General features: G+C 31.9%; 1 protein-coding gene across 1 annotated transcript; it reads left to right on the top strand.

Moving 5' to 3' along the window:
• The first annotated feature begins 1,410 nt into the window (after nucleotides 1-1,410).
• LOC117921975 (coatomer subunit beta-1-like) lies at nucleotides 1,411-11,333 on the top strand. The gene is made up of 4 exons (XM_034839923.1): nucleotides 1,411-3,581; nucleotides 5,044-5,553; nucleotides 7,354-7,439; nucleotides 10,924-11,333. The coding sequence occupies exons 1-4, from the start codon at nucleotides 1,533-1,535 to the stop codon at nucleotides 11,126-11,128; spliced, it is 2,850 nt and encodes a 949-aa protein (XP_034695814.1). The 5' UTR covers nucleotides 1,411-1,532; the 3' UTR covers nucleotides 11,129-11,333.
• Nucleotides 11,334-20,501: the final 9,168 nt, after the last annotated feature.

Below are 20,501 nucleotides of genomic sequence, written 5' to 3'. Positions count from 1 at the left end.
ATTGAGAATACTTATTGCTACTGACTTCCATCAATAGTGACCTAATCTACTGAGAATATATGATGACTTTAGTATTTCACTCATAGGTCAAAACTATTGCTAACTTTAGCATAAGTTTAATATTTTATCAAGGATGAGAGATAGTACAATATGGCAGTTTAGTGAAGTCATGACTACCTGATAACCTTATGTCATGACTCACCATGGATTATGTCCAATGTGTAATTGTACACATTACTACACGCACCATGGGAACCTCATCCTAATGGTCAAGACCATTCATCCCTTCAATTGAAAGGTAGTACACTACAACCTCAAATGGATTTGATAAGTCAACAAACCAACTGTGAAAGTGTCATCAACTTACAAGGAACCCATGTCTTGAATCTTTTGTACAACTCCTAATACACCCAAACCATGTATGATGCAAGAGATGATAGGTCAGAATACTCATAAAGTATAATGCATATAATAATGAGAGATAAAAGTGAAACTGGAATACATTCATATTTGTTACGCTTTTAAGGGCTCTATCCTAACAAATTCAATTTAACATCCCTCTCTCTTACCTTAAGAAGTTTTATCATGAAGAATACACTTACACTTTTAAAACTCTTGATCCAATCAATGCATGAACCTTAAGTATCACATTAATTCTCCAAGTAATTCTCTAAGCTTTATGTTTGCTTAGATGCTTACAATAAATGTTTGATTTGTGCCCAACAAATAGTAAAATATCATGTTAGAATTTATTTTCATCTATACTATGTTTGGTTCTTTAAAATATACTAAGGAAAGGAAAGGAAATGCTAAAAATAATGATTTTTCTTTTGGTTTTTGGAGAATAATTTCAGTGTTATGTTTGGTTCCTGAGAAATTTAAGAGAAAATACAAGGAAAAGAAAATAAAGAGAAAATGTGAAGAAAAATAAAAACAAATTATTTTTGTATATCGATTCAAATTCATTTAAGTAATTTTAACTCTTTGATACAAAAATTCAAAATTTTGAAAATGTATAAGATTTTATTTTATTTTTCTTTATATTTGAATACAATGGGAGAAAGTGAAAAAAAAAACTAAAAACAATGAACAAAATTGTTAAAAGATTATAAAGTTCGTACGAAACCCACTCCTTGTTAATATAATTTTCTTTCCTTTAATTTTCCAACAAAATAATGATCTTTCTTTCCTTTTTGGTTCTTTCTATTTTTCTTCTATGTTCTATTTCTTTCAAACGTTCCACCCAAGCATAACCAGAAAGAATTCAAATTTCAATCCAACATCCAACTCAGTGCAATTTAATCCTTTGCCCGTAACCCGATCCGAATCTCAGCCCAAACCCGACCCCACCCAATGCAAACCTTTATAAGCTCGCCACGCCCTTCCACCCTTCGTCCCAGAGCAGTCAGCTCTGTTCTCCGGATTTCCTGATCCCCACTTTCGGTCGTCCACCACCAAAGACGGTGTGTCTCGATCTCCCCCTCCCTTCCTCTGGAGTTTGGCCTGCAACATCTCCATCTCTGCAACCATCAATGGAGAGATCGTGCAGTCTCCTCATCCACTTCGACAAGGCCACGCCCGCCATGGCCAACGAGATCAAACAGGCCTTGGAATCCAACGACTTCGACGCCAAAATCGACGCTATGAAGAAAGCCATTTTGATGATCCTCAACGGAGAATCTATTCCCCAACTCTTCATCACCATCATCCGCTACGTCCTCCCATCGGAGGACCACATCATCCAAAGGCTCCTCTTGCTCTATCTCGAAACCCTAAAAAAGACAGACTCCACCGGCCGGATGCTTCCGGAGATGATCCTCGTGATTCAGAACCTCCGCAACAACCTCCAGCACCCTAACGAGTACAGCCGCGGCGTCTGCCTCCGCTTCCTGTGCCGCGTCGCCGAGCCCGAGCTCATCGAGCCTCTGGTACCCTCAATCATCGGAAACCTTGAGCACCGCCACCCCTTTGTTCGGCGGAACGCGGTGCTCGCGGTTATGTCGATCTATGGCCTCCCTCATGGCGAGCAGTTGCTGGATCACGCTCCCGAGCTGATCCAGCAGCTGCTGGTGTCGGAGCTGGACGCTTCCGTTAAGCGGAATGCGTTCTTGATGTTGTTTAATTGTGCACAATTTAAGGCTGTTGATTATGTTTTCAGTAATATTGATAGGGTTCCGGATTGGGATGAGCAGATGCAGATGGTGGTGTTGGAATTGATTAAGAAGGTTTGTAGGACAAATAAGGATGAAAAGGGGAAGTACATTAAGATAATTATATCTTTGTTGAACTCGCCCTTGACTGCGGTTATATACGAGTGTGCAAATACTCTAATGTCCTTGTCATCTGCCCCGACTGCCATTAGGGCTGCGGCAAACACATACTGTCAGCTGTTGCTGTCACAGAGTGATAACAATGTTAAGCTTATTGTGTTAGATAGGCTCAATGAGCTTAAGTCTTTGCATAGGGGGGTCATGGTTGAGATGATTATGGATGTGCTTAGGGCCTTATCGAGTCCAAGTCTTGATATTAGGAGGAAAACAAATGATATTGCGCTTGATTTGATAACCCCGAAGAATGTTGATGAGGTTGTGCTTGTGCTGAAGAAGGAGGTGGTGAAGACACAGAGTGTTGAGCTTGAGAAGAATGGGGAGTATAGGCAAATGCTTATACAAGGGATACATTCTTGTGCGATTAAGTTCCCAGAGGTGGCGAGCACGGTTGTTCTTCTTTTGATGGATTTCTTGGGGGACAACAATGTTGCTTCTGCCATAGATGTGATTGTTTTTGTGCGTGAGATTATTGAAACAAATCCAAAGTTACGGGTATCGATAATAACGAGGCTTTTGGACACTTTTTACCAGATCCGTGCTGCTAGGGTGTGTTCTTGTGCTCTTTGGATCCTTGGAGAGTACTGCCTCTCTATTCCGGAAGTTGAGAGTGGAATTGAGACAATTAAGCAGTGTCTTGGGGAGCTCCCATTCTTCACGGCTAGTGAGGAAGGAGATGCACCCAATGCTCTGAAGAGTTCTCAACAGGTGAACTCTATTACTGTATCTTCTAGACGTCCTGCCATTCTTGCAGATGGGACCTATGCCACACAGAGTGCAGCCATAGAAACTACCTTGTCACCACAAACCCTTGTTCAAGGATCATTGGCTTTGGTTGGAAACTTGAGATCATTGATTCTTTCAGGCGACTTTTTCCTCGGGGCAGTTGTTGCTTGCACACTGACAAAGCTTGTTTTGCGATTGGAAGATGTTCAGGAATTGAAAACTGAAGTGAACAAATTATCTACAGAAGTCTTATTGATCATGGTTTCTATGCTGCAACTGGGTCAGTCCTCGTATTTCCCACACCCAATCGACAATGATTCTTATGATAGGATTGTCCTTTGTATCAGATTGTTATGTAACACTGGTGATGAGATTAGGAAGATATGGCTGCAGTCTTGCCGACAGAGTTTTGTTAAAATGCTGGCTGATAAGCAGTTTCGTGAAACAGAGGAAATTAAAGCAAAGGCTCAAATTTCCCATGCACAGCCAGATGATCTTATTGACTTCTATCATCTGAAAAGCAGGAAGGTAATTAAAAATTATTCACCTTTTTCACTTCTACGAAGTGAAATTACTTACTGAAATACATTTAATAGCATGCTTGTCTTGATTTCATAATCATTTTGGACATTTTTTTTATTATTCTGAACTTTGTAATAAGACCCCACTTTACTCTGCTGTGCATTCTTCATTTAATAGTGTTTTACCTTCAGTTAGGTGAGAGATGATAAGGAATGATGCCTAGGTCTATTGCTACTGTTTTTCGTTTATTCACATGAAATTTTTGCTCTGTTTTTGTTTATGATCAAATATCTGTTTTTTTTTTTTGTGGAAAACCAACAGGACATCTTTTTCTCCCTTTAAAAGTGCTCCAATGCCAATTTGACCTGAACTCCATAAAGTGTAGCTATATGTTAAATATCACTCACCCATGAAGGAGGCTAGTTGTGTTGTCCCAGTTAGAAGTTGGGAAGCAAGGATCTCTGACCATTTAAAGACACCAGCTTTCACCCATTAGAAGTACACCGACATAGCACTTATTTGAACCTTTATAGTCACCAAAGGGCAGAAAGAGAAGAAAGCTAAGAAACTCCATTCCAAACTGGATCCCCTTAGTTGAACCCCTCATGGAAAGCCCACAAGACATATCAGACAAAAAAATTGTTGGGGTGTGGTGCCAACTTAACTCTGGGATAATGAAGATTGTTTGCCACATCAAGAGAGAAAATTGAATATGCAAGAAAAGGTGATCCCTCTTCCCTAGCATCTTCTAGTTACGAATAGAAGATAAAGTAGCTGTATAAGAAAATCACGATATAATGCCAAGATGTGCAGTACCAGCATCCTGGAATCTATCTACCCTCAGGATTAGGTAAACCAATGAACCAATGAACTAATGCATATTAGGATGATGGATCATTTGCTTATAAGCAATGCTATTTTTAGAGTTATATGATGGAGTGAGATCTGGCAGGCCTGGTAATAAAATTGTCATGCTGACGAGGCAATCTGATAGCTCTTTGAATAAGATGGATCAACTTGAATTTTTAGCTTTATTTTTATTTTTTATTTTGACAGCCTTATTATCCTGCTCCACATTTTCAGCTCGCCTGCATTTCAGAACCAAGTCAGCGGCCTAGATATTCAGTTCAGTAAGTATGAAGTATTGAATTTTCTTTGAAGCGTATGAAGCTCTTTTTGGGAAATCTCTCAGGCAATAGCAACAATCCGTTGTGTTTAAAATTGTAGTTCTTGAATGATTTTATGGATATGAAGACCAGGACTTAGCATTTTCTATGTCATGGACACTCCAATGTAGAATTTTTATGGTACTACCTGAAATCAAAGGGATAAATAATTTAAGCTTTACTGGTCTCCTTTTCTCTCCAGTACTTTTTTTTTTTTCATGTTCACTCTTTAAATATTTGGTCATGGAATCTAGAAAGCCTTGAGTTTCTTGATTACAGTTTGTTTGCACATAATTTTCTAGGGTATGAGCCAGCTTGAATTGGAAGATGAGGTGCAAGATGATCTCAAACGTGCTACTGGAGGGTTCACAAAGGATGGAGATGATGTAAATAAACTTAATCGCATTCTTCAGCTCACAGGATTCAGTGACCCTGTCTATGCTGAAGCGTATGTAACAGTTCATCATTATGACATTGTCCTTGATGTTACCATCATCAATCGAACCAAGCTGACCCTCCAGAATTTGTGCTTGGAGTTGGCAACCATGGGTGATCTCAAACTTGTGGAGCACCCACAAAACTATTCATTAGCTCCCCGATCAAGCAAGCAGATTAAGGCAAATATTAAGGTTTCTTCAACTGAAACAGGAGTCATATTTGGTAACATTGTTTACGAGACTTCAAATGTGCTTGAACGAAATGTTATTGTCCTCAATGACATCCATATTGATATAATGGATTACATTTCTCCGGCATCCTGTGCTGATGTGGCATTTAGAACCATGTGGGCTGAGTTTGAGTGGGAAAACAAGGTACGTCTCTCATAATATTTGCTTCTTAATTTCAATACTATATTTATTGATTGGTCTCTTTGAGCAAGTTTCCCAGACTGCTTTGATAACATGAACATCATTATTGCCAATTATGCTGGTTAGATTTTGGGAGCTGCATGCTTTATTTCTTATTGTCTTTCTAAATTGAGATTATCATAGGTGGTTAGATTTTGATTTTGAAGCATGTATTCTGTCACCTCTGACCTTTTCATGCCTTTTAATTTCAGTTAACCTTCTATTATAGCATAGTTGTGCTCTTGAATGCTATAAATTCAGTGATGCCTACTTTGTTATACAATTTTTAATGGATATAGAAATTGTTTTCATTTTCAATCACAGAAAATGATCCTGATTTCAAGAGGGCTTATCATGTTAACAGAAAATTGAACATCCTATCTATTGAAGATACCAAATTAGGGGTGGGGAAGATACTGATATGCTGACACTTCCACGTATAGTATTCTTTAGTTGTTTTCTTGTCTGATTGGTTGGTTGGTATGTGGAAATAGCTTAGTAAGTTATTGTTCATTTGTCCTAGCGGTTCAACCACCATGGTGGTTTTCTTTTTTCTTTTTGATTGAGTGTTGAAGGGTTTGAATGAGGCCCTCCTATTAAAAGGGAAGCATTTAGTAGCCACTGGGTTGGGGTTGCTTTCTTGTTATATATATATGATGATTATATTTGTAAAATGGCTTATATAAAAACTTTAAAATAAATATACATTTTTATCCATATTCATTTATAGATTTATAAAGTTGTTGAAATGGAGTAATAGAATATATAGCTATTGAGATGTGGATTAAGAAATAATAAAATTTTATTTCATTTTTGGATATATCTTCTTAACAATTAAATATTATACTTGGACTATTCAATAAAAGTAAAATATTAATACATTTACTTTTTATGCTCGTCGAAATTTATTAACATTAAAGAAAAGAAGATGAGACATCGTTCTTAGTTGTTTGTATATATTTTTAACTTATAATAATTTTTTATTTTAATAATATCTAAGTTATATATTTATGACATCATGGTTTAACAATGGTTGAACCACTAGTTTGACTAATGACATGACTGGGCAACTTTTGTGTTTAATGATCAACCCAGTTATGAAAACATTGATTAGGATAATGCTTTATCTCTAACTAACTATTTTATCAAACCTTTATGTACACTATACATTGTGAATATGAATATTAAGTGGGTGTTTGGTAAACCAACTTAATAACTTAAAATAACTTAATAATTTAATTTAAGTTATTAAGTAAATTAAGTATGTTTGGTAAAATAACTTAATGGTATGGTTTAAAGTAAAAAACAACTTTAAGTAATAAGTAAAAACAATTAACTTATTCTTAAGTTCACATCTTTATTTTACTTCTTTACCCTTATTTGTCATAGTTACCTTTACATTCTCTTTTACCATTCAACAATTTTCATCATTACTCAACCTCATTTGCTCTAATTATAATTTATGAGAATAAATATGTCAATTTGATGATTTAGAATAAATTTTAAATTAATTTTATTAAACAACCTTAATGTTTAAAATAAAAATTAAGTAATAAGTTTTAAATCAACAAATTAAGTATAATTTAACTTAAAAGTCAACTTAAGTCATTGAGTAATAAACATTAAGTTTTATGAAATATTATAATTGAGCTTCTTCTTTTTATCATTATTTTAGATTGTTCCTTATTATTCATGGTCTTCGTATCTTTTTTTTTCCCCCATTTGGGATTTTGATTAAATTTAATGTGATAAAATTTTTCTCAGGTTGCTGTAAACACTATTATTGAAGAAGAGAAAGAATTTTTGGACCATATAATCAAGTCAACTAACATGAAGTGCCTTACTCCACTGTAAGTTCTTTAAACTCTCAGCTAGATATGTCACCTTATTACTTTAACCATATGATCTTTTGATATACATTTACAATGAAAATATGACTAATGACACTCACTTATCTGGACTTTGTTAAGAGTCCTGCAACCTATCTATTATATATATATATATATATATATATATATATATATATATATATGAGAAATTTAGAATGCCCTCTCGTGATAATGGACAAAAGTTACAAAAATGAATAGTGACTTAGCAAGGATGCATTCAAATACTAACCTATGAAGTATGGGAAAACCCTACTTAAGTCACCATTAATTGAAAATCTTTTGAATTCAAAATAACAAAGATTAAGAAACTAGTGCAAATCAAGGTGCCACAATCTCAATGTTTGGTTTTATATTCTATTTTAGGGCTACAAAATTGTTGATTGATGATAGATCTAATAAGTTCAGAAACACAAAGAGGAGTGTGAAAATTGATTTTGGAACCTTGCCTCCAAGGCCTATCTTAGGTGTGATCGAATGGGTGACAAACAAAAGGTTTCTAGTTTAGTTCCATTTTGATCAAGACATCTATAAAGAAGTGATTATGTGACCGTATGAAAAAAATGGTTTTTTATTCTCGAGAACAAAAAATAAAGAACACACGTTTGGTAATAAAATATTGTTTTATGTTTTTTGTTCTTAAAAATAAAAAAGAAGATGTTTTTATAAAACATATTTTAGTTGTTTTATGTTGTTTTTACTTATTTTCTAAGAGTTGTTTTACGAAATAATTATAAAAACATGTAAAATGATTAAAAATAAAATATTAGACATAAAAAATATTTTTAAAAATAGGTTAAAAACATTTTAGTTTTTCAAGCAAAGTTTTGTTCTACAAAAATCAGAGAACAATTTTAAAAAATTGTTCTTAGAAGTTAATTTTTAAAATTGTTTTCAAAAACAGTATTGAACATGTCTTAACCTTTTTTTTTTTTTCTTCTCTATTTTCTTTCCATTATATTTTTCCTTAATTTTTTCAGGAATCAAACATAACTTCAGGATATTATTTTATCATGTTTAGATACCATAGAAAAGGTTAAGGGAAAAAACGTTGAGGAAAAGAAGGGGAAAGATACTAAGATTATACTTGGTTTTTGAAAGTATTAAGAAAAGAAGAAAAATGTGAAGGAAAATGATTTTATCATCTTTGGTTTTACTATGGAAAATATCAAAGAAAATAAAATACAATTAAGATAATAAAAAACTTATTCACTTTTAATTTATTTAATCTTTATATAAAAGAGTTAAAATAAATTTAAAGTTCTATATAAAAATAATTTATTAATTTTAAATCTATTTTTTATTTTTTTTTTACTTTTTCTTTCTTTCTACTTTATCCCTCTTTTTTTTTTTCTTTTTTCTTTTTTTTTTCTTTTTTTTTTTTTCATATCTATCACATTTTCTCTCAAATTTTTCAAAAATCAAACATACTCTAAAAGATTTTCCTTACCATTTTCTTTGAAAATTGATGAGGAAAATTTGAGGAAAGTGCATCTCTCATATATTTAATTTTTTTCCCTCAAAATAACAAAGATTAAGAAACTAGTGCAAATCAAGGTGCCACAATCTCAATGTTTGGTTTTATATCTTGTTTTAGGGCTACAAAATTGTTGATTGATGATAGATCTAATAGGTTCAGAAACACCAAGAGGAGTGTGAAAATTGATTTTGGAACCTTGCCTCCAAGGCCTATCTTAGGTGTGATCGAATGGGTGACAAACAAAAGGTTTCTAGTTTAGTTCCATTTTGATCAAGACATATAAAGAAGTGATTATGTGATCCTATGAAAAAACAATTTTTTATTCTCGAGAACAAAAAATAAAGAACACACATTTGGTAATAAAAAACTGTTTTATGTTTTTTGTTCTTAGGAATAAAAAAGAAGATGTTTTTATAAAACATCTTTTAGTTGTTTTTACTTATTTTCTAAGAGCTGTTTTACAAAATAATTATAAAAACATGTAAAATAATTAAAAATAAAATATTAGATATGAAAATTATTTCTAAAACATATTTTTAAAAATATTAAAAATAGGTTAAAAGCATTTTAGTTTTTCAAGTAAAATTTTGTTCTACAAAAATCAGAGAACAATTTTAAAAAATTGTTCTTAAAAGCTATTTTTTAGAATTGTTTTCGAAAACAGTTACTGAACATGTCATAACCTTTTTTTTTTCTTCTCAATTTTCTTTTCCTTCTATTTTTTCTTAATTTTTTTGAGAATCAAACATAACTTCAAGATATTATTTTATCATGTTTAGATACCATAGAAAAGGTTAAGGGAAAAAAAAGTTGAGGAAAAGAAGGGGAAAGATACTAAGATTATACTTGGTTTTTGAAAGTATTAAGGAAAAAAAAAATGTGAAGGAAAATGATTTTATCATATTTGGTTTTACTATGGAAAATATCAAAGAAAATAAAATACAATTAAGACAATAAAAAACTTATTCACTTTTAACTTATTTAATCTTTATATAAAAGAGTTAAAATAAATTTAAAGTTATATATAAAAATAATTTATTAATTTTAAATCTATTTTTTATTTTTTTATTTTTTCTTTCTTTCTACTTTATCCTTTTTTTTTTTCATATCCGGCACATTTTCTTTGAAAAATGATGAGAAAAAATTGAGGAAAGTGCATCTCTCATATATTTAATTTTTTTTTCCCTCAAATTTTCCATGAATAACCAGATAAAAAGAAAGTTTTATAATTTCGTTCTTTCCTTCTGTGTTCTTTACTTTCTTTCTTTCAAACATTCCAAAATGCATAATTTAATGAAAACAAAAAATGTTAAGAAAAATGTTTTTCTTATGTTTGACCATCATGCAAAAAGGTAAGAAATAAAAATTAAAAAAAAAATGGAGAAATTTTAAAAGATTTTCTTTCTCAATTTTTTTTTTCATACAATGGAACATAGCCTCACATCCTCCTTAGAGACACGTCTTCCTCGTATCACCAATACGGACCAGTGATACTAGTTGAATTTTGTATGCACAACTTATGCAAGTTGGTAATAGTGGGGAAGATACATGTGGGAATGAATGCCCCGACACTGTATTGCATGGTTTGGATTGTGTGGTTTTCCATGAAAAGTAATCAGAATCCCAAGTTTTTTTCTTTTCATTTCATTTCTTTTCTATTTTCTTTTTCTTTTTATAGCCCGTATTTAGGCTAGTAATAGCCGTGACGGTTGAAGATGCTTATTGATTGGTATCTTATCAATAGTTCTTGAACTTGTAACATGCAATATTATGTTATCACATTATGCTACCAATTTGAGTCAAAAACTTTAGTTATCGAGTAATAAACCAAAAATACATCCAAAGCCAACCGAGTTAAAAGCCCTAATACCAATAGTTTACCTTCTATCTTAATTCCCAAGGGCCTTGTTTTCCAACTGATTAATCATTTTACTTTGCTTGTCACCATTCTTTCTTGGTTGGACATAGCTCGGCATTAGATGGGGAGTGTGGGTTCCTTGCGGCAAACCTATATGCAAAGAGCGTATTTGGAGAGGATGCTTTAGTAAATGTGAGCATTGAGAAACAAGCCAATAGCAAAATAACTGGATTCATCAGAATACGAAGTAAAACTCAAGGAATTGCTCTCAGTCTCGGGGATAAAATCACTCTCAAACAGAAGGGAAGCAGTTGAATGAATTCAATGCCTATTTTTCACAAGATCATCTCCATATAAGGCTCATTGTCCTTGCTTTTCTTTTTGAGATTCAATGATGTTTTTTCTTTTTTTTGCAAAAGAAGGCGGAATGATTTTAGCTTTTCTTTGTAGTAAATTAAATTGTGAGGATGAAATAAAGGAAATTAATGAGATATGAGAAAATTATTTGGATTGATTTTCAGTGTGTTAAATTAAAAATAGTTTGAAATGGGTCATTACTTTTCATTGAGCACTTCATTTTTAAGAATGTAATAGGATTATGATCTTAATTTTTTCATCTCCTATAATTCTAATTTTATAATAATTTTAGGATGTGGAAAATCAGTTAGAAATGCTAGAGCAACATTTTTGTTATTCTTTGATACTTGGGATATACATATCTCATATGTTAGTATGAGATTAACACATCCTATGTAAAATAAATAAATAAATAATGATAGATAATATATAACACCACTTATCATATCCCGTGTTTTGTTGAATACAGGATATGATAAGTGATGAGGTAACTTATCATATCCCAAACAAATATGGGATATGATATAATATCATTTCTCTTATCTTATTCCATGTTATTTTTGTTTAACCAAACATAGCTTTAGAGTGCATTTGGTAGTATTTCTACCTGAAGTATTTTTAATGAAAGTATTTTCTTTGAAAGTGTTTTTAAGATAATCATTTATCAAGTATTTTTTATGAAAGCACTGCAAGTGATTTTTCAATACTAAAAGTAATTTAATTTTTTTTTTTTAAAGTGTTCCATAAATTTTGTCAAACACTTTTTTTTTTTTTTTTTCAAAAATATTTTTTAAGTTAAAAGCACTACTTAAAAATCATTATCAAATAAACTTTTAATTTTCTTACATTCTTAATTCTTTTACATTTCCTTTTCTTTAATTTAGTTTTTTTCCCTCTACTTTTCTCGTATCGTCTTTTCTTCCCTTTAATATGAAGTCAATATTAGAAAAAAAAAATCGACGGTGATACAAACATGGCTTTCTTGTTCATATTTAATATTTAATTTCAAGTTGTCAAGGGTAATTGCAAATATATTACCTTGTGTTATATTATCTATCCTTTGTTTCAATTAAATAGTCTTGCAAACTACATGAAAATTAATTTGGAAATTTAATATTCAGTAATTCCAAAGTTGGAACCTTTACTATAATTGGTGTTAGCTTGATGTTTGAATAAGTGATGTATAATATTTGACTTAAATTTGAGTGGTTGAAATCAATTAAATATCTTAATAGGATTTTCCTATGGTAACTAAGCTAAATTTTGGCACTATATAAAAAATTCTCACTCAATTAAAATAGGTTTCATTTCTTTGTGCATTATAATAGTCTTATTTTTCATACTTAGATCTCATTTCTTTATAATTAATTAGTCTTTGTTGATCTCATTTATTCATATATAAATCCCATTTCTTTCTATTATTATTCAATCGATCAAATTTAACCATATATTAAAAACTCAATATGATACTAAACCGATATGATATAATCTTGGAGTGAGATTAAGAGTACATACCTAGGTTGATTTTGGGTTGTCAAGTTTTGTTCATTGAATTGGTGTAGATGACTTTTACTCTAGCACCTCATATTCAAAATGTGTATAAAATTAATTTTGCTAACTTCTATATTTAAAACCATTTTTTTTTTAATTGATTTTTTTTAAAACCAATATTCTTAGGCACTTCAAATGTAATTGACTATCATGGGCCTTTAAAGAGCCCAAACCCATTGGTTTCATTGTCAAGAACTTAGAATTTTAGAATTGAATTACGAGTGAAAGAATGAGTTAAAACAAGTTGATTCTCTTTCATCTATTGATCTGTTGGCTTTAAGCAGTGTTTGTGGTTTAGACAGAGAGCCCAAATCAGGAAATAGAGCCATCAGGAAATAGAGCCATCCAAAGCAGGGACATTCATCAACCAATCCAAAGGCAAAGAGGTTCCTGAAATGTAGGGTGGCCATGGACCTTAACGAGTTCAATGAGAGACGGAGTCAAAAAGGTAATAACTAAGATGAGAATGGTTAAATTGAGTAAATGGCAGTTGCAATGAATATCTAAAGCCTAAAGCTGTTCAATTCTTGATATCCCATCGAATTGATGCATCAAAGATAGGAGAGATGGATTCTGGTGGGCTGTCCTGGGCGGATCAGTGGGATTACAACACCCCCGATCCTCCACCACCGTCAGCAGAAGATGGCAAGAATAAGAAGGATGGGTCTAGCAAGGGTGGATCTGGGAAGAAGAAGCTCAACTTCAAATGGATGAAAGAGCTGCTCAAGAAATCCAACAAATAATCAACACTACTAACTGCAGCAGGCATTCAATTGCCTTCATTATTATGAACCTTCCAAACTCAGTTTTCCCTCTGTCTGAAGTTCTTTTGTCAATTGCTTCTCCGAGGAGAACCTGAGTTGTTCTTTTGTTTTTTTATGATTCTGCTCAAATAAAATTTTGGGCATCATAAGCAGTTTATAGCTGTGAGTACTGAATCATCAATTTACAATACAAGTTTCAGCCTTCAGCTTTAGATAACATAATAGATCCATTTCAAAATTATGTTTCTATTCCTTTTAGATAACCAGGCCCGGGCTTGTAGGGTTCAGATTCCATGTATGCATCTGGGCGATAAAACCCAGCATCATTCACACAGGTTACTGAGCACAATTGAAAAACCTTTTGAGGTTAAATTGTTTTTGAATGAATACAGTCGGAACATTAGTTTGTTTTCCAAAATTTCAATTCAATTCAATTCAAATATAAATAAGATTTTAAAAACTTTAATTCAAATATAAATAAGGTTTGGTTTAATTTTTTAAAGCAAAGTAAAATTAAAATAATAATTAATTTAAAATAAAATAAATATGAAGGAAATAAATGAATTTATCATCACTAATGAATTTTATATTGCTAAAATCAAATAGTGATCATCTTAGTTTATTCTAAGTATAATTCATTCTTCTTCTCTAGTTTAATTTCCACCAATACTTCCATCTTTAATAGAAAGTAGACGAGAGTCATTTATGAAAGGTAGATGAATTAAAAATCTTTTAAAAAACTTCCTTTTAAATGGTATTTATAACTTCAAAAAACAAATATGCTGTTTTTCTTTAGACTAACATTTTAAATATATGAGAGAGGTCATAGTATTGTTGCCGATTCATGGACCAATGGTATGATTGACAAATTTCATAAGCATAAAAAAATTCTTCAAATAAAAAATCAAGAGTCTATGTTCAAGATGAAATTCATGATAAATATTTATATAGCTACATAAAATTTGTGATACAAGCAACATAATATTATGGGAATTGCTTGTTAAAGACACAATTTAACTCCATGCATTTTCTATTAAACTAGATACTCATTATGACCAAATTTTGCCCAATGAATGGGTGAATTTTTAGGGTAAATGATGAAAATATAAGTGTCAATGATATAAATTTTGGTAAAAATAAAAAATTATGAAATTTAACAATAAAATGAAAATTTGAAAACCTATGACTCAATGACTCTACCATTAAGCTATTGAGAAACAATGGAAAATTAGATCAAATGGAGTTTAATTCATGTTGTCAATTTAGTGTTAAGACTGCCTTATCATCAAGTTTGGATCTCTATTCTTTGAGAACATGCACAAAATTTTATATTTAAAGACCCTTAAGTGACAACATAGGAAATATCTTTTCCTATCTTTGTCTTTTCTGAAACCTCAAAGTTCAATGGAACTTATGGGAATTTGTTATCAAGTAGCATGTAGTTTGAGCGGCTATACCACAAAACACGTTAGATATCTTTGTACTCTTCAAATGTACTTGACCCTCAATAATGGTGTGATTCATCATTTAGAGTGTCAAGGACATCTTTTCATGCCTTATATTATATTTGAAAAAGTAAGTTTCAAACTCCCTTGAGATATACTGGCCTCCATTATCAAACATGAGGAACTTCAATTTCTTTTTAGTCTCCCTCCCAAGCATGGCATGAAACTAGAGAAAAATACTAAAAAGACTTGATCCTTTAATATGAACAAATAAATCTATACCTTCCTAATAACATCATCAATGAATGTAACAAAATATTTGTTTCCTTTAAGAGTTTGCACATCTATAGGGCCGCAAACATCATAGTATATCAAACTCTAATCATGATAAAAACTCTGTGCTATTTTCCACTTAAACAACGATCACAAGAAGGTAAGAGTTCATTTTTAGCCAAGAACTAAGGACTTTATTGCCAAAACTTACAATACTTTCTCACTCAGATGCCCTAACCTTTTATGTCACAACTCCAAGGAAACATCTTGTACAACATATGACTCATTATTGCATACTTTTCCTTGTGTCTTCTACAAAGTTCAACATGTTTCTCCTTTTGAAACTATAGCGGTCCTACCTAAAGGGGCCCACTAAGAGAGAATGATCCTATTACAAATTGAAAACCAATAATAAAACCATTGGCTCAAATAAAGGAACAAAGATTACACTAATGTAGAGAGAAAGAGAATTATGTTGATAAAATAAAACTAAATTCTAATCATGATAAAAACAAAAGCATAAAAGGAGTAATAGTAGTCTATACCTTAAGGTTGAATACAACTCAAAAGCAGCAATTGCTTAAAAAGGAAAAGGGTACTAAAACCCACAAACTAAGGATAAGTAAATAATGTCAAAGGGTTATGGGCCTTGAGGCTTGCTCTTGAGGATTGGTCCTAGTCTTGGCTAAACCTCAACTAAAATTGCTTAAAAAGGAAAAGGGTACTAGAACCCACAAACTAAGGATAAGTAAATAATGTCAAAGGATTATGGGCCTTGAGGCTTGCTCTTGAGGATTGGTCCTAGTCTTGGCTAAACCTCAACTAAACCTATTGGCTCCTCATTTGAATATATATATATATATATATATATATATATATATATATATATATATATATATATAGATATAAGAGAGTGAACAAACAATTCAATGAATAGTCACGATATGCAAGTGTTGGGATGGTTAGTTCATATTAAAGACAGTTCTAAAACATAACTATAATAAATTTGATATTTAGAAACTAGCATAGAATAATCATAATTGCATTTATAGAACATATAAAATGTAAAACATGCTATAAAAGGTCTAGACATATTTTTGGTCAATCGATCAACTATAGAAAAACCTACTACCCATGAACCCGCACATTTACCCGATTTTCAGGATCTCACAATCTGAGATCACAATACCAAAAAGCTCATCTCTTGATCATCCCATTAGGGGAACAACATAATATGCTCTACCATTTGAAGCTTTACCTCCTAGCACGGTATCAGAATCCACAATCTCATCTTAAGGCCCCCCCCCCCCCCTTGCTACATAGGTGGTGTGGAGTCCCAAAACAAAATCGCATGAAACACCCCATAGGTATATGTGTTATCATGCCCATAAGATATTAATGTCCAAAAAGTCTAACAACTTCTTATATCGCAACAGGATATGTAATGTTATTGTTTATAAACATATGCATGATCATAAATAATTTCTTGAAAGTAAGGTAACATTCATTTTTGCAATTCAATTTAAATCATATGTATTTTGACCAAATAAAAATTCAACATATATCTCATGTCTTCGGAGAAATTAAACAAGTGATATACATGTAACATATGCAAGATATATTTATTTTATGAAAAACTTAGCAAAATCATGCAAATTGTAACTATTCACAAAAATTCTCACAATCAAAAGTACAACAGAACTTGTATAATGGCTTCACAAAGTCTATATCCTCTCCTAAGAAAAGAAATTTTAAGTGGACTTAGAGAATTGGAAATTCCAATAAAAGGAAAACTATGATTCTAAGTTCTACTAACTCTTTCTTAATCTAACAACACTCTAACTAAAATATAAAATTTTCCTAAAATTCAAAAGCTAGGAAAATGGAGTCCAATTCAAGTGAACTTGAGCCAAACAGTTTATTGATGAGTATAGAAACCTTAAAAATTCATTTTTGAGTCAAAAGGTTATCAAAAGATTACCAATTAAGCCTCAACCTAAATTACTTCCAAATTGCTTAAAACAAAGCATGTTGCAATGCTTTTCATTTTCTCAATTTTTCTTACTAAACAACAAGTTTCAAAAATTATGAAACTCTCCAAATCTAATGTATGACGAGTGTAGAAAATTTTAAATATAGTTTATAAACCTAAAACAAATTATAATAATACTAAAAATCTCAAACATAAAAACTATCTCAACATACGTTGTTGAAAATCCTTCAATGTTTCCTTAATTATTTCCCCATTCAAACAAATTCAAAATTGTAAGAAATTATATTACACAATTTCATTTTTTATTCTATTAACATATAAAATAATTAATAATCATGATAATTAGCCAAAATATCCTAGAAATTTAAGAAACCTAAGTAGGTCAAAGCTATCTTAGATGAACCTTTGTGATGAGAACTTGTGCATTTTTTTATGTCAAAAGTCTTCACTCTTGTCTCCTCATCTCACTATACAATAGAGAATATTACAGATGATAGAACCATATACAACTATTGGGTTCCCAAAACATCCCATGTTTCCCCACTCTTTGTATTCATACCTTGCCACGAGCCCTCTCGCTCCACATGGTATCTCCCGTTCTTCTTTAGATTTCTATCCAAATTGTATAGTCTCTATAGGCCCATCTCCATCTCATAACTTTTTCCCCTCACGACCTAGAATATTTATAGAGACATTCCCAACAAATTTCCTTATTCTATAAGGAAGTCTAATATTACAAAAAAAGAATCTTTACTAATTAGGAATTTGGGACAATTCCTAACAATCTTTAGCTTGGATCAAATTCCATGAAGTCAATCTTCAATCTCTCTATGACACAAGTTTTTTGTATCATATCACCATGAGAGAGCAATTGAATCCACCTTCAACTAAAATTCCTTTTGTCTTCCTTTTGTGTGCTCTATAATCTTTTGTTCTTCTAGAAATCTTCAATCCAAGTTCCGATACCGGTTTGTTGTGCAAATTACGACAAAGAATAATAATAGGGAGAAAAAAAATAAGAAAAACGAAAAAAATAAAACAATGATTTATGTGGTTCGACCTTAAGCCTACATTCATGGGCGAAGAAGATAAAAAACTTTCACTATTGTTAAAGGAGATTACAACTCTACTATCTCTCAAATCCCAAAACCCTAATTTATATCCAAAAAGAGACTTATTATTTTGGTTAAAAATCTCTTCCTATATTTTTTCCTAATTACAAAGGAAGTTTCTATATAGGAAACAAAGTGTATAATTGTCAAAGATACCTTTTCCTAAATAGAAGATCTCATAGTATATAGGATATTTCCTATAATAATAGGAAACACACTTTCAAGAATATCTTCCATTAAGAAACTATCAATAACTTTCCAAATTGACTCAAAATACAATTTGAGACACTTTCCAACAATCTCCACCTTGACTCAAATTCCCAAGATTCAAACAAACTCGAAAGTCTTCAAGTTACTTTGTTTCCACACCTCATAAGGGGCCTTCAGATACCACCAACACCAATTAAGTCCAAGCAATGATTGAACTTAATCATAGGAATGAACTTAGTCATCATATTTGAGGGATGGTCCATTGTAAGGTTTTTTCTCAATACAATAGCACCCTTTGCAATAACATCCCTAATAAAATGCATTCTGACATCAGTATGTTTGGTCCTCTCATGGAACACCTTATTTTTAGTCAAATGTATGACACTTTGGCTATCATAATACACAATAGTCAACTCTTGTTGTAAGCTTAAATCGCAAACCAAACCCTTAAGCCAAATAACTTCTTTCATTACTTCTGTGGCTGCCATGTATTCTGCTTCAGTAGTTAACAAAGCAATTGTAGATTGCAAAGTTGCTTTCCAACTAATAACACTACCACATAAAGTAAATACATACTGTGTTAGAGATCTTCTTCTGTCCAAATCTCTAGCATAATCAGAATCAACATAACCAACAATTTACCTAAAAATGTCAATATATTTATCATATCCTAAGCCAACATGTGATGTTCCTCTCAAGTATTCAAGTATCCATTTCACTACTTGCCAATGGATATTTATAGGGTGATCCATATATCTACTCATCACACTAACTGCATGTGAAATGTCTGGCCTAGTGTAGACCATGGCATACATAATGTTCCCAATTGCACTAGGAACATGCAACATGTACTACCTCTCTTCTTTAGTCTGTGGTGATAAAACATTATAAAGTTTGAAGTGAGCTGCTAAAGGAATGCTCACTAGTTTTGACCCTTGCATTCCAAAGCATTCTAACACTTTCTCAATGTACTTTTTCTATGATAAGTACAATTTCCATGTTTTTCGGTCTCTATGAATCTTGATACCCAATATTTTTTCACAACTCTAAGGTCTTTTGTTTCAAACTTTCCTTGAATTTGAGTTTTCAACATGTTGATCTTAGACATATTCTTGCAGGCAATTAACATGTCATCAAACCATTGAACAATTCCTTATGATAAACACAATTATCATACTCACTCCTATGGTAGCTATTACCAATCATAAAAGTATCAAACCTTTTATAGCATTGCCTAGGAGATTGCTTTAAACATAAACATATTTCTTCAATAAACAAACGTGGTCTTCCTTTCTCGAAATAATGAATCCCTCAGGTTGATACATATAAATTTGTTTTTCCAACTCACCAAGTAGAAAAGTAGTCTTGACATCAAGTTGCTCTAACTCTAAATCAAATAAAGCAACCATAACAAGTAACACCCTGATTAAGCTATGTTTCAAAACTGGAGAAAACACTTCATTGAAGTCCACACTCTCCTTTATGTATAACCCTTTTCCACCAAGCGTGCTTTGAACCTAGCATCCCCCACTCCTAGAATTGCCTCATTTCTTTTGAAGAGCCATTTGCAACCAACAATTTTTTTATTTTTAGGTTTCTCAACTAGTTTCCAAGTATGGTTCTTTTGAAAAGATTAAATCCTCTTATTCATAGCAACAATCCATTGTGGAGACTCTTTACTAGTGATAGCTTCATGGTAAGTTTGAGGTTCCTCATTTTCAATGTTCTTGGTCACACTAAGTGCATAAGCATACCTTTGTGGTGGTTTAATCCGCTTCCTTATTCTATCTCTAGCCAAACAATATTGTTGCTCTTGTGGTGCATTTTTTTTTTATCATCAAGAAGTTGCAATTCTTCCTCCTTTGGCTTTGTTGAAATTGCTTTTTCTATGGTTTTTGAAGCTTTAGTCGCAAACTCCATCTTTTGTCTCATATCGAGGGTCGTTTTCTGTATGAAGTTGCTCTTCTTAGGACTCAACATTGT

This window comes from Vitis riparia, chromosome 9 (genome assembly GCF_004353265.1).
Source record: "Vitis riparia cultivar Riparia Gloire de Montpellier isolate 1030 chromosome 9, EGFV_Vit.rip_1.0, whole genome shotgun sequence".
In the NCBI taxonomy this organism is placed as follows: Eukaryota; Viridiplantae; Streptophyta; class Magnoliopsida; order Vitales; family Vitaceae; genus Vitis; species Vitis riparia.
Note: the sequence above shows the minus strand (reverse complement) of the source record. Positions and strands in the feature narration are given on the sequence as shown.

Coding starts and splice junctions, on each gene's coding strand:
- LOC117921975 (XM_034839923.1), top strand. CDS start 1,533: ATGGAGAGATCGTGCAGTCTCCTCATCCACTTCGACAAGGCCACGCCC. Junction 3,582..5,043: donor ATCATCTGAAAAGCAGGAAG/GTAATTAAAAAT, acceptor ATAATTTTCTAG/GGTATGAGCCAGCTTGAATT. Junction 7,440..10,923: donor ATGAAGTGCCTTACTCCACT/GTAAGTTCTTTA, acceptor GGTTGGACATAG/CTCGGCATTAGATGGGGAGT.